The 15,477-nt window shown below is 37.9% G+C and overlaps 1 protein-coding gene across 4 annotated transcripts in view; it reads right to left on the reverse strand.

The window, feature by feature from the left end:
• Positions 1 to 10,193, reverse strand: part of FASTKD1 (FAST kinase domains 1) — a 32,654-nt gene extending 22,461 nt beyond the window's left edge. The window contains exons 1-4 of one of the 4 annotated variants that reach the window (XM_058549205.1): positions 10,110 to 10,193; positions 7,960 to 8,475; positions 5,868 to 5,936; positions 2,202 to 2,327 (exon numbers count right to left, since the gene is read on the reverse strand). In XM_058549205.1, the coding sequence (XP_058405188.1) occupies positions 2,202 to 2,327; positions 5,868 to 5,936; positions 7,960 to 8,294 (530 nt within the window). In that variant the 5' untranslated portion in view covers positions 8,295 to 8,475; positions 10,110 to 10,193. The other 3 variants (XM_058549204.1, XM_058549207.1, XM_058549206.1) reach the window with 3 other exon arrangements.
• Between the last annotated feature and the right edge of the window lie 5,284 nt (positions 10,194 to 15,477).

Here is a 15,477-nt window from a genome sequence, read left to right on the forward strand (position 1 = left end):
TTCTTCACTCAGTAAACACTTTTAAGGAACATAAATCACTCTTATTAGGCACTGTGGAAAATACCAACATTACAAAGGTGAGGTCCCTGCTTTCAAAAGACAGTTCTTAGAGAACACAAAATTTAGAAAACCACGAATACAAGAATGCATCTATAATGAATAAAGAACGTAAACAATCTACAAAAAAGAAATAAAAATATAAATCTAAAACTATCTCAACAATTAGGATAGTGGACTGTTTGCATTCTTTTGTTTCCAAATTTCTTCATTCTTTTCAAAAGATATTTTTTATTTATTTATTTTTTCCCCCCAAAGCCCCAGTAGATAGTTGTATGTCATAGTTGCACATACTTCTAGTTGCTGTATGTGGGACTTGGCCTCAGCATGGCCGGAGAAGCGGTGCGTCGGTGCGCGCCCGGGATCTGAACCTGGGCCACCAGCAGCGGAGCACACGCACTTAACCACCAAGCCACGGGGCTGGCCCTAAAGGAAGAGTTCATTTTTTTTTTTTTTAATTTTTTTATTTTTCCCCCAAAGCCCCAGTAGATAGTTGTATGTCATAGCTGCACATCCTTCTAGTTGCTGCATGTGGGACGTGGCCCCAGCATGGCCGGACAAGCGGCCATCAGTGCACGCCTTGGATCTGAACCTTGGGCCGCTAGCAGCGGAGCACGCACACCCAACAGCTAAGCCACCGGGCCGGCCCTCAAAAGATATTTTTTAAAAAACCTAGTTGTACAATATTTTAGCTTCTCTAATCAAAATGTTGAATGTTAATATTAATTAACATTGGGCTGGCCCCGTGGCTTAGTGGTTAAGTGCGCACGCTCCGCTACTGGTGGCCCGGGTGCAGATCCTGGGCACGCACTGACACACCGCTTCTCCGGCCATGCTGAGGCCGAGTCCCACATACAGCAACTAGAAGGATGTGCAACTATGACGTACAACTATCTACTGGGGGGCTTTGGGGGAAAAAAAAAGGAGGAGGATTGGCAACAGATGTTAGCTCAGAGCCGGTCTTCCTCAGCAAAAAGAGGAGGATTAGCACGGATGTTAGCTCAGGGCTGATCTTCCTCACATACAAAAAAAAGAAAAAAAAAATATTAATTAACATTAATTAGTAACCTAACATTGCTATTTAGTTTAACCATAAGCCCCCTGAAATGGTTTTTCTTAATTGTACATATATATTTGTAACTGCAATATGGAATGGGGAAATGTCCAAAGATTTCATTAGATTCTCAAAGGGGTCTATAAGAATTTTTAAAAGTTAAAAAAATTTACTTTGGTGATTTTTATTGTCCGCTTTTACAAGCTACTTTCATGAGTGTGTCAAAAAATATACATAATGTAAAATTTACCATTTTAAGCATTTTTAAGTATATCGTTTAGTGATATTAAGTACATTCACATTATTGTGCAACCATCACTGTCATCCACCTGCAGAACTTTTTCATCTTCTCAAACTAAAACTCATTATGCATTAAACAATAACTCCCCATTCTCCCCTCCTCCCAACCCCTAGCAACGACCATTCTACTTTCTGTTTCTATGAATTTGACTACTCTAGGTACCTCATATAAGTGAAATCATACAGTATTTGTCCTTTTGTGTCTGGCTTATTTCACTTAGCATAATGTCTTCAAGGTTCTTCCATGTTGTAGCATATACCAAAATCTCCTTCTGTTTTAAGGCTGAATAATATTTCACTGTGGGTATATACCACATTTGGATTGTCCATTCATCTGTTGATGGACATTTAGGTTGTTTCCACCTTTGGGCTATTGTGACTAATGCTGCTATGAACACTGATGTGTTATAGGGTGAACTGTGTACCCTCAAAACTCATATGCTAAAGCCCTAGTTCCCAATGTGACAGTATTTGGAAATAGGACCTTTAGGGAGGTAATCAAGGTCAAATGAGGTCATGAGGGTGGCAGGCAAACTGTTAGCTTATAAGTAAGGTAAAAATCTCAAACCTTTCACAGATCTCAACAATATTACATTACACTTTATATAATTTATCTCTAATTTCCACAGCAACATTACAAAGTAGATACTACTATCCCTATTTTGTAGATGAGGATAGTGAACTTCCAAGAGGTTAAAGTCACACAGCCGGAAAGTGGCAAATCTAATTATGTGTGCATCCAAAGCCCAAAATCTTTCCACCACAACACAAGGCCCCTAAATAAATTTACCTTAAGTCCTGTATGGTTTCCAAGTTCCTATTTACAATATCAGCTATTTTTCCCATTAATGGACTCAAATGTAAGTGTTGATCTGCTAGGCAAGAGGAAAATTTTGACAGCACATCAATATCAAACCTATTAAAGGAAATATACAAAGGAGAGCATTAGTATTTATTTCACTTAAAACACATAATACACAGTTATAAAAAGTAATAAAAATACCAATATAAAATGAATTTTTCTAAAATGTTGATATCGAGTATTATAAAAATAACCCATGCTAACAGTTAAAAAGTCAGATACTATTGGAAGACTTTAAAAACAGAAAAATCACTCAAAATTATTTGAATCAGGGCCAGCCCCAGAGGCCTAGTGGTTAAGTTCAGTGTGCTCCAGTTCAGCGGCTGGGGTTCAGTTCCAGGGCAGGGACATACACCACTTGTCTATCAGTGGCCACGCTGTGACGGCAGCTCACATACAAAATGGAGGAAGATTGGCAACAGATGTTAGCTCAGGGCGAATCTTCCTCAGCAAAAAAAAAAAAAAAAAAATTATTTGAATCATTTACTTATTTTTTGAGGTGACAGAACAATTTCAACTCGAGGTTATATATTAATAAAATATACAAATAAAACAACCACTACTACAACCAAGCTGTGAAAAACTTCAGAATTTTTCTATAGGAAAAATGACCAATTTCTTCAATAAGTAAATGGCAAGACAAAAAAGAGGGAAGAATTGTTATAGATTTTAAAAGTCTGTGAATTCATTAAAAGACAAGCATAAGGAAGTTCACAGCAGCGAAATATATAATAGCAAAGAACTGCAAACAATCTAAATGCCCATCAAGAGTAAAATGGATAACTTGCAATATTCATAGAATACCACACAACAATAAAAAAGACCAAACTACTGAATCACGCAACATCATAGACGAATCTTTAAAACATATCTATAAACTAGATATAAGAGTTTACACTATAGGATTCCATTTCTGTAAAAACAAAACTAATCTATCATTAGGATGAGGGGATGTGACTGGAAGAGAGCATGAAGGGAACTTCTGGGGAACTAATGCTGTTCTGTTTCTTGATCTTCGTGCTACTACACAGAGGTGATCAGTATGTGAAAATTCATCAAGCTGTACGTCTATGATTGGTATAATTTTGTACGATATTCTTCAATCAAATGTTTACTGACAAAAAGAGAGAAAGAAACTTGAGAGACATAGCAACCAAATGTAATGTGTGAACACTATTTGGATACTGATTTAAACAAATGGCCTATAAAAAGACCTTTATAGAGCAATCAAGAAAATTTGAACACAGACTGGATATTAGGTGATATTAAGGAATTACTTTTCATTTTCATAGGTATAATAATGGCATTGTGATTATATATTTTTAAAAGAGTGCTTATGTCTCAGAAATACATACTAAGATATTTACAGATGAAATAATATAACAATTTAAAATATATTGACAGGTAGGGAGGGAATGGGAGGTGATTTCTATAAAACAAGACTGCTATATATCGGTAATTGTTGAAGCTGGATGAAGGGTACATGGGAATTCATTATACTAATCTCTCTACTTTTATAAATGTTTAAAATCTTCTATTTGAATTTCAAATATATGCTAATTACCCTTGCCATGATCCATCATATAGTGCTAATTCATAATAATCTATCCTATTTGAATCATTACAAATTATGTAACATAAATTCATAGATATTTTAGCAAAACCATTGATTAATAGCTATTGTAGTAACAAAATATTAACATCAGAGGCCATAGCAACTATAAAAAAATCAGAAAACAATGCTTATCCTACAACACTATTAGAAATTCTATATATGGAATACAAACGCAAGTTTCAAAATTTTTTATAACTTAGTATTATAAAAAAGTAAGAGTACTGCTACAAATAAAAACCACCAGATAGAGCAAAGTCATTATCTTCTGAGCTATTTTGAAATGAAGAAAATTAAAAAGAAATGTCTGGGCCAGCCCCGTGGCTTAGTGGTTAAGTGCATGCGCTCCGCTGCCGGCGGCCCGGGTTAGGATCCCGGGTGCACCGCTTCTCTGGCCATGCTGAGGCCGCGTCCCACATACAGCAACTAGAAGGATGTGCAGCTATGACATACAACTATCTACTGGGGCTTTGGGGGAAAAATAAATAAATAAATAAAATTAAAAAAAAAAAAAAAGAAATGTCTAATTCACTGGGAAGTACAACTGTACATTTGTAATTTAACTGTTTAACTAGTATATAGTAACACCAAAATTTTAAAAAAGCATGTCTTTCACAACTGATTTGTTCAAGCTATTCAGTACACGTAACACTTAATGCTGCTTTGAAGAAAAATAAAAAAATTTGAGCTGTTATCAACAATGACCAAATTTAACCCCAAAGATCCAGTAGTTTGGATTGCTCACAAATGGAATAAGATTATTCTCCTTACTCTCAATAAAGGATAGCTACAAGTACAGAGAGTGCAAAAATGGAAAGGATGAAAAGACAGATGGGTTTAGATAAGAGATTAACTAAAATCACAATTTAGTAAATGAATGTAGAATTCTAAGCCCATAGAACTGCTGGGTTCCCTGTTTAATTTAATCAAGCCACATAAGGCCTTCAGAGCTTGCCCATATATGACTACAATTGTAAGAATTTATCATGGTTTATGTTTTAAGAAGCAATATACTAAAAAAGGCATAATATGAGAATGCCTGCTCCTGTCTATCTACAAATAAAAAGTCTGTTGTTTCTTTACATTAGTCAATCCTTTCCTTTGTGCCCAGGTTACAATTTGGTTTAAAGGGAGACTTGTTCTGTGGTTTTTTAAATCCTCCTGTTTCTTTCCCCCCTTGATTTTCCCTTTCCTCACTAACATTTGCTTTATGCCACTAATAATGGACCATGGCTATCCAGAATCCTTAGGTTTAAAAATTCAACGTTTTCAGAAATAGCTGAAGATTCACCAAAATGAGCTCTGTTATTACCTCAGCTCTTTTATAAATGAAGAGCTTCTTGCATATTGTTATACAGTATAAATAGTATAGTACAGTATAGAATAGACTTCTCAATACTCATAAGAAGAATCCCCCGGACAAATTTCACATTTTATAGATGATTTTTGATTATGACAACACACCGAAAATATAGGTGTGTATAGTGTAGGAAACAGATCTGAACTGATACTATTCACAGCAGTGGACCTGAAAGTTTCTAAGTCACCTATGAGCCCTGTTAATTGCCTCTCCTGATAGACAAGTACCTACAGATGCTGCTAAACAGTATTACACAGTTTTTCTTTCTACTAAACTTGTCTTCTTTTTTCTCTTTTTATGGCTCCTGAGCTTCTAGGTCTTAATTGACAGCCTATCACTCAGAGAATCTTTTCTTTCTGAAGCAGAAGTCTTCCAGAAAAGAAGATTCAAAAATGCTAGTCCATGAAGAGCTGTGACTCTACTTTATTTGTATTTTGATTAATTATATATGTGGGAAAACATACTACGTAGCCTGGTCTTAATTTAAAGAGGGAACATTTGAAATATTGTTCTTTCTCTCTTAAGTATAAAATACACTTCCCACTCTTCTCCTACAAGATTTCACTGTGCTAACCCTGAAAAAGATAACCCTGATCTTGGATGAAGAGCCCAGAGCACTTGCCTTTCCAGCCTTCTCCATGCTTCTGTAACTAGTGCTTCAACTAGCGGGTCATGGGCCTCAACGGCAAACCTCAATAAAAACAAGAGAAAATAATTTTTCATACATAAGCATTTTAAAATTATTAAAAACACTTGTAGCAAGAATTATAAGGCAAAAGAGAACCTCCAGTTATTATACTCTTACAGTCAGTCCTTATTTCTGGTCCACTTCCATTTCAGTATTCTGATTTCTTGGTACAATCTAATAAACATGCATACTTTATCTCATGCCCCTCTCACTCTTTTATCTGTCCATTCAATGCCCTCCACTGAACAATGAAAATGTTCAAAGATAAACTTCATGTTAAAAGTACATGTAACATGTATTACTTTGCTCTGATTATAAAAATATTTTTATAAGAGAAGTTTGTAAAATAAAGAAAAACTTTAATAGTGTAATAAAAATCATTTATAACTCTGCTACTCATAAATAGCCACCACCATTAATTTGGAGCATTTCTTTCCACTTATTTTTTCCACACACATATCAAATATACCTATTTCTTTTGAATTTCTACATCCTGCCTTTTTCAGTAAGTTAACATTATATTGTGGGTATTTGCCCAAGTCATTACATATTCTTCAAAACATGATTTTTCATGATTGTATATTATGCCATTAAGTGAATATAGCATCATTTAGTTAAATATTCACCTACTATTCAAATTTTAGTTTTTCAATACTATAAACATTGCTGGGATGAATATCCATGTACAAGAATCTTTATACGTACCTCAGATTACTCTCTTGGGATAACTCTTGGAGGCAAAATTATTGGGTCCAAATGTATTTTTAAAGTTCCCAATACAGGGGGCCGGCCTGGTAGCTTAGCGGTTAAGTGCGCACGCTCTGCTACTAGCAGCCCAGGTTCGGATCCCGGGCGCGCACCAATGCACTGCTTCTCCGGCCATGCTGAGGCGGCGTCCCACATACAGCAACTAGAAGGATGTGCAACTATGACATACAACTATCTACTGGGGCTTTGGCGGGGGGGAAGGAGGAGGATTGGCAATAGACGTTAGCTCAGAGCCAGTCTTCCTCAGCAAAAAGAGGAGGATTAGTACGGATGTTAGCTCCGGGCTGATCTCCCTCACAAAAAAAAATGAAATCAAAAAAAAATTGGTACCATTAAAAAAAAAAAAGTTCTCAATATATATTCTACCAGCAGCAGCACATAAGAGTTCCTGTTCCGATATACCTTCACCACCAATGGGATATTTATATATATATAATTAAGCCACATATACTATAAATTGTATGCATAAAAATCTCTCTTTTTAACCGATATCAACATCTTTATAATGTTAAAGCTATATTATTGTGTCTCCTAAAAGTCAAAGCCTTTCAGGTTGAGTCATGAAGCAAAATTGAACTACATTGTGTTTAAAAAACTTGAAAACAAAATTATATTCTACTCTTGAAATCCTTTCCTTATTAAAACATGACTTAGAGGGAAACATAGAAATGCAGTTTTTAAGCAAATCACTACCAAGCAGCATTTCTCCATCTGTGCCTGACACACATCAGACAACACAATGTCTTGTTGTTAAATAAGTTTGGAAAATGCCCCTTCTTAGAGAGTCACAATATACATTGGCATATCAAAGGCTCTGAAGAGTTCTGCAATAAAGATCTGTTTAATTTTGTCTAGTTCAGCATTTTCCAAACTAACATGACCATTGAGAAAGCAAAACTGACATCCTGCTGAATCCTTTATTTAGGGAATCCAGTTCTTCTGAAGGCTGGATTTCCTTGCAAACAATGTAAAATTTCTTTCTTTAAAAAATTTTTTCCCAGCTTTATTGAGGTATGATTAACAAACAAAAACTGTATATATTTAAGTTGTACAACGTGATGTTTTGATATACATATATATCGTGAAATGATTACCATAATCAAAGAATATCCTCTAAACATCTTAAAGATATTAGATGATCAAGAAAACTACTATTTATGGGGGAAAAAACACACTGTTTTTCACTTTAAAGAGATTTTTAGAAAAATAAAAGATAAACTACAATCATTTCTATAAAATCTAAAAGTACATTACTTACTGTTGTGTGATGTACAACACATTCACCAGGGTATCATCATTCATGAATTCCATTTTATTTGTAGTTAAATTGCGCAGAGTAAGAAATTGGGGATGGCCTCTGACACATTCAACTTTTTTTAACAAGCTGGTCTTCTGCTTTTGAAACTGCCAAAGTACATTAAATGCACATCCCAATTGCTTTTCTGAAAGCATGGCTTTATTTTTTTCAATAAGATCAAATATTTGCTCTTCATCTGTACACTTATTCATCTGGCTAATTAACGGTTCGCAACTAAAGGGTCGAAATTGAAACACTCTCCAGGAGAATGGACAAATAGCTCTTAGGCGCAGCATACTTTAACAATGAGTCTAGAAAAAAGGTATCTTTTCATTTACATCACAAATTTTCCTAGGCAAAGAAAACCATTTGCAACTAGCAGTCAGGTGCAGTATGCTGGTATAAAAATAATTGTTTTTCCTTCATGTATTTTGCTTCCATTATGATGACTCCAAATCCCATTCCAATATGCAGCTTCTGTAAAAGGATTGGTTTAAGATGGTTATGCTTATATTATTAATATCAAAATTCAAATTAAAGTAAGTTTTTCTGCATTAACTAGAGGTTTGTTCTTAGTCTGAACCAGATAGCAGGATCTGATCTAAAACTAAATGTTTCTTTCTGTACTCCACTTAAAAAATGTTTGTTAAATCTGACGTTTACATCAAGTTTTCAAATTTGACCATAAAAGCAGAAAGGAAAAAAAATCCCAAACTCAGAAGTGTCTTTTTCAAAGAAAGAGTAAAACTGTTTGTAATAAATAAATATACCACCTTTAAAGTTTCTACAAAAAGTAGCCATTCATTCAAAGCCCTAACAAAAAAAAAATTTCTTTTTCAGAAGGATAGTCTCTGGTATATTTGCTTTCAGGATAATTTCTTGCTCCTTTCTCCTTGTATTCTAAACGAACTCAAACAATTTAATCACTACTGATCTTAGACAGGTTTTAACCAATAAGAGAGATGATTTTAAGCTCCAAGCAGGAAATAGGAAGAAATCAAATATTGCATCAAGATATGGTGAAGCAATATAAGAACCAAAGATAATTACGAAAAAGAATAATTTGTTTTAAAAATATAATTGTTTATATTTCTAGTTGAGAAACAATAGTTAGAAAAACTGGGACTAAAATCATATCCTCTGACACTGTGGCAACATTTTACAAAGGACTTTTAAAATATATTATCCCATTACATTCTCTCAACTAACCTGCCAGGTAGATATTATCATTTGCATTTTACAAATAAGAAAAACTAGGTTCAAAAAGGTTAAAAAACGACTCTAGTACTAGTGAAGCTGGGACAACCACCCAGTTCTTTGTCAACTTGCACAGCCTCATTACATCAACAAATCAACACAAGTATGCCTCAGACTCCTCTCTACGACTACGTTAAGCTCTCTCTTCACAAGAAAAAACGATGAGGCAGTGTTGGCTACCCTGTGGCAATCAGTACAGCATCCCGACCCAAGCCGACCTGGATCACACATACTCAAAAAATCCCGCCAAAAGCAAACGTATCTTCAAAATTCTTCTGTCTATCCACAGTTCAAAGTGGAAGCAGTTCAATGGTTAGAATACCAGTGTCAAGTCCCCCGCTCCGCCCCAGCTAAGTGACCTTGGGGGAAGTCCAACCAAAAAAGGGGCCTTGGGTCTATAAATGAGATAGGCACAGGCCGTGAATAGGTATAAGTGACACCCTTTGCAAATGACAGGCATCCCCCGCGCCGGGGACACGGTAGCGCTGAAAGAATAAACATGGTCTCCTGGGTCCCGGCTAGGAGTGTGCTCAGCCCTGCCCTCGTCCTCCGCGCTCCAGAAAATCCAATACCCGGAAAGAGGCCTCCGTTTCTCAGCCGAACCCTGTACCCCGGGCCCGAAAACATGCCGGGGGGGTAAAGTACACCTGCCGCCGCTACCCGGCCCTGACTCGCGGGCAAGTTCTTCTCTCAGCGCCCGGCATTTTCAGGAGGACCCTGGGGAAGGCGGGTTACCATGGCTCCAGAAGTCAAGGCTATTCCTGGTCCCCAACAAGGGACGTAACTGGCTCGGTTGTGTCACTCAGCCCTCTCTCATGTCCAAGAGTTTTTAGACTTTCCTCGAGACACTTCACCTTTCCTCTGGTGGTCTCCGTGCCCAAAACAGGAAAAAATGCCGGCCTAGCGCAGCGTGCACGGCGGAAGGCACACACTACATGTTCCAGAAGACGTCGCGGCCAGCCCTGCGGAACAGACGTCGCTTACGCATTTGGAGGGGATTCTGGGCATTGTAGTTCCTCAGTGAGAGCTACTCTGGAGCAGCACGTTTTCAACTGTTAAAAGTTGTAGGTCCTTTAGGTCAGTGTTTCTCAACTATCTGAGGTTTTCTCCCAGTCCGTGGAAGATTGATATTTTTATAATATACGATAAAAGTGAATATTTAGAAAAATGAAATTTGAAAATGCAAACACGAAAAAGACACGTGCGGATTTTTGTTTCTTACTATATTCAACATATATGAAATACCTGTCAATTGGCTTTGAAAGTATCTAAACTCTTACCCTCAATTTCTTTTTTTTTTTAAAGATTTTATTTATTTATTTTTTTTCCCCCCAAAGCCCCAGCATATAGTTGTATGTCATAGCTGCACATCCTTCCAGTTGCTGTATGTGGGATGCAGCCCCAGCATGGCCGGAGAAGCGGGCGCGCCAGGATCCGAACCCGGGCTGCCAGCAGCGGAGCGCGTGCACTTAACCGCTAAGCCATGGGGCCGGCCCTTACCCTCAATTTCTGCACTTGTGCTGTGGCAGGCAGGTACTAGTACTTAGACCACTTTTTTTTTAACAGCTTTATTAAGAAATAATTTACACACCACACAATTCACCCATTTACAGTGTATAAATCAACAGCTTTTCTTAATTCAGAGTTGTGGAACATCACCACCAATTTTAGAATATTTTCATAACTCCAAAAAGAAATCCTGTAACCATTAGCAGTCACTCCCCACCCCCAACATCCTAGGTAACCACTTATTGCAGAGCACACTTTGAGTAGCACTGATTTAGGTTGTTTGGAACTAGATCAACTGACAATAAATTTGAAGATTGATATTGATCTGAATGCACAGAATAGAAGGAATTTCAGAACAAATGTGAGAAAAAGCATAGAGAGGAAACTGAGCATGACCTGTGTCAATGCCCTTCAGTCAAAGACCACCAGGAATATACCTAGAGTTAAACAAAGGTGGAACTACCCACTGTTTGCAATGAAGCAGAACACACACCAAGGGTTGTCAAATTCAGAAGGTGTCAGAAAGAACTTATTATAGTATTCAGCCTTGTGTTAAGTGATTTGGGGGAGGTTTAAGCGGGGCTTTTCTCTAGATTAGATGCTGTGAGGAAGCAGGGGTAGTTCTATTATTGGGTATCTTAATAAACTTTATCCAGAAGGCAGAAGGAATGAAGTGAGGTTAAAGCTGTAATGGGTAAAGCAGCAGCAGTCACTCATATTAGCCAGGATAGGTGGATGTTGGGTCGTTTTTTGCGATTTGGACAATGTTCTTGTTTTTTCCTGAGTTCAGATATGATTATGGAATGGTATTGTTTTTTTCTTGACCCATCACAGTCAGAGAATGGCCTTGTCTCATGTTGGTGTTCTGTGCAATTGTTATGTTCAACAGAATACCAAGGCTCCAATATACTAGATACAAGAATGTTCATACACGCCTTATTCATAATAGCTAAAACTCAGAAACACAAACATCCATATAAAGTAGAATGGATAAATAAATTGTGCAATATCCATTGTGATGGTTAATTTTTTGTCAACTTGACTCGGCCAAGGGCTACCCAGATGAAACACTATTTTTAGATGTGTCTGTGAGGGTGTTTCTGGATGAGATTAGCATTTGAATTGGTGAACTCAGTAAAAGAGATTGTCCTCCCCAGTGTGGGTGGGCATCATCCAATGCGTGGAGGGCCTGATACAACAAAAAGGTACAGAAAGGAGGAATTTGCCCTTTTTGCTTCCTGCCTGCCTGCTTGAGCTGAGACATTGGTCTTTTCCTGCCCTTGGACTACAATTTTCACCATCAGCTCCCCTGTTCTCAGACTTGGACTGGAATTACACCACCAGCTTTCCACGGTCTCTAGCTTGCAGCCTTCATAATCACATAAGCCAATTCCTCATAACAAATCTCTTCCTAGAAATATATCCTATTGGTTCTGTTTCTCTGGGGAGCCCTGACTATTACACCCATATAATGGAGTACTATACAGAAATTAGAAAGAGCAAACTATTGTTGCATGTAGCCATATTGATAATCTCACAAACACAACACTGAGCAAAAAAGCCAGCCACAAATGAATATGTATGCATAATTCCATTTATATAAGGTTCAAAAATAGACAAAACTAATATATGTTGATGGGGCTTGGAATAGAGATTATCTTTGGTGGGGTGTGGGGAGTAGAATTACTGGGTGGGGGCATGTGGGAGACTTCTGGGATGCTGATATTGCTCTATGACTTAATCTAGTGGAGGTTACACCTATATGTTCACTTTGTAAAAATGTATCAAGCTATACTTATGGTTTATGAATATATGTTAAACATTAATTGAAAAATCCCACCTTTTAAAAAGGCATGCAGGGCCGGCCCCGTGGCTTAGCGGTTAAGTGCGTGCGCTCCGCTGCTGGCAGCCCGGGTTCGGATCCCGGGCGCGTGCCGAGGCACCGCTTCTCCGGCCATGCTGGGGCCGCGTCCCACATACAGCAACTAGAAGGATGTGCAGCTATGACAGACAACTATCTACTGGGGCTTTGGGGGAATAAAGAAATAAATAAAATTATAAAAAGGCATGCAAAATAAGTCAAGGGCTAACTGAAGTCACCCCTCAAAAACCTCTGTTTTGATGATTGTAAAATCATTTCTTTTGTCTTTAAATCTGCTGTTAAAAATGACCTTAGGTAACAGTTTACCAAAAAGTGCTGGAGTCTAAACATATTTCAAAACACTAGCAACATCACAGCAAATCTTTTATCTGCTCACAGTGTAGAATGGTCACACAAACTAATTACACAAATAACTGTTAATGGGATATGTAGCCCAGACTGCTAATTTTCCACCAAAATACCTTTTCCTCTTCTTTCTGAACACATGCCAATATTACATTTCCCAGCACCTTGTAACTGGGTTTGGCTATGATTAAGTTCTCATTGATGGAATTAGAGCCAAAGTAGCATATGCTACTTCCTGGTTTAGGCCTTAAAACATTACCTCTTCTTTCTATTTCCTGTCAGCTGATACCCAAGGGAACACACTCTAATCATACAATGTCAAGGACCTTGTGTATGCTGGAATAACAGGATGGAAGGAACTCAAGTTCCTGAATGACTATATGGAGCCCTCTGACCTGGCCCACTCACCTCAGATCTATTATGTAAGAGAGAAAAAACTCCTCTGCTCTTTAAGCTACAGTATTGTTGGAGATAATACTTCCTCTGATTTGCAACACCTTCCTTCTTGAAATAATAAATCCAGGTCAAATCAATTTGGGAAAGTTTGAGATTTTACAGAGCAATGAAATTTCAACATATTTGGGACCCAACAAAGTATGGAAATTAATAAAGAGAAACTTCTTCAAAATGGAGTCAGGAGGCCAAAAGGTTCTCATGCCCTACGTCAATATTGGAGTCCAACAGTAAGAAGAAAGACTTCTTCTTGACCAGCAAGAAGCTCAGCCAATGAGAGATTATCACAACTCATCTAATGAAAAATTACTACACTTTGAATTCTTTACTACAGCCCTCCCAATTTCCTCTTCTCCTCTATAAAAGAGTTTCTCCTCTCCTTGATGCTTGGGGATTTGCAAGTGGCTTGCCATGGTTGCAGACCCCGAACTCCAATTTTTGGCTGATCCCAAATAAGCCCATTTTTGCTAGAGAAATAACTGGCTGTCCATTTGTTTAAGATCAACATTTTGGTAACCCGTACGGGGCCCAAGGCTGGTGAAGAAACAGGCGCAGAACCCACAAAAGAGCCACTGAGCTCACTGCTTTTCTCATGGACCCTGGAGTTCAAGGGTAAGTCTTTCTCCTGGATCTGAGTTTCTGCCTTCTTTGTGTTTTGAAGCTCTCCAGGCTTTATTTGAGATCTATTTTAAGGCTTCATCCTTTTCTGGTTAAGACCTTGTCTGTCTGTGTGTACTCAGGTGGCACTTTGGCCTGACTCTTTGAATCAGGCTGTTCCTTGGAACTGTGCTAGCCTTCAGTCTGATTCCTTTTGAAACCCAGCTGTTTCTACTGAGACTGTGCTAGCCTTTAGTCCAACTTTTGGGCTGTTTCATTGGAACTTACCAGTCCAGCCTTTGGCCTGACTTCCTTGGAAGTCCTTGGAACTGCATTGATCAACCTTCGGTCCATTTCCCTTTGGAACTGACCTGTTCTTTGGAACTGTGTTGATTCAACCTTTGGTCTACCTTACTGAAATGGGATTGTTCTATTCGAACTGGCTGGTATTAAGCCTGCAAGCTGTTTGAGCTGTTCAAGCTTTTGAGTTGCAAGCTGTTTAAGCTGTTTGAGTTGTTTAGGCTATTTGAGAATTATTCCTTTGCTCTAGAAAAAAAACTCCTAAGAAATGAGATTCCAGTTATATAAATATTTTAAGGGTGCTCCCCCTACATGGACACTGGCTGATTTTATGTTTAAAAATCATGGCCACGAGCCAGCCCTGATGGCCTAGTGGTTAAAAGTTCGGCGCGTTCCACATCAGTGGCCCGGGTTCGTTTCCTGGACGTGGAACCACACCACTCGTCTGGCAGTTGTCATGCTTTGGTGGCAGCTCACATAGAAGAATTAGAACGATCTACAACAATGCACTGGGGCTTTGGGAAGAGAAAAAAAAAAGAGGAAGATTGGCAACAGATGTTAGCTCAAGGCGAATCTTTCCCTGCAAAAACAAACAAACAAACTGGCCGTTCCTCATGCGCATTTCTAACCAAATGGACCGATTTAACCAAAAATAAAGAAAACTAATTTAGAACTGTGAGCCATAGTTAAAGATTTTCCCAAAGTTACTAAAGATCCTTACAGATTTGCTGAGGAATTTAATATAGTCATTGAAACTTATCAACCCGGTTTCTCTGACCTATATCAGCTAGTTCACATGCTTGTCAGTGAAGGCCAGGCCCAGCATTGATGCAAACTGAAAATGGGAAAATCTTGAAAGGTCTCTAGAATTACAACTAGAGACCAATGTGATGACCTGTTGTATGATCAGGCTCGGGCAATCACTAGACCACTTCATCGGGCAATTCCTATGGCTTTCCCAAAGCCTGTTGATTGGAACAAAATTCAGGCTTGTGCACAAAAACCTGATGAACTTGTTCATAACCATTACAGTCAACTTCAGATTGTTTTTAAAGAAAATTCCAGTCTTACTTTAGACGTTGATTCCACCTGGATAGCTTTTTTTTTAAATTTTTTAAATTGATGTCATAATAGTT

The sequence above is a fragment of the Diceros bicornis genome, chromosome 10 (genome assembly GCF_020826845.1).
Source record: "Diceros bicornis minor isolate mBicDic1 chromosome 10, mDicBic1.mat.cur, whole genome shotgun sequence".
In the NCBI taxonomy this organism is placed as follows: domain Eukaryota; kingdom Metazoa; phylum Chordata; class Mammalia; order Perissodactyla; family Rhinocerotidae; genus Diceros; species Diceros bicornis.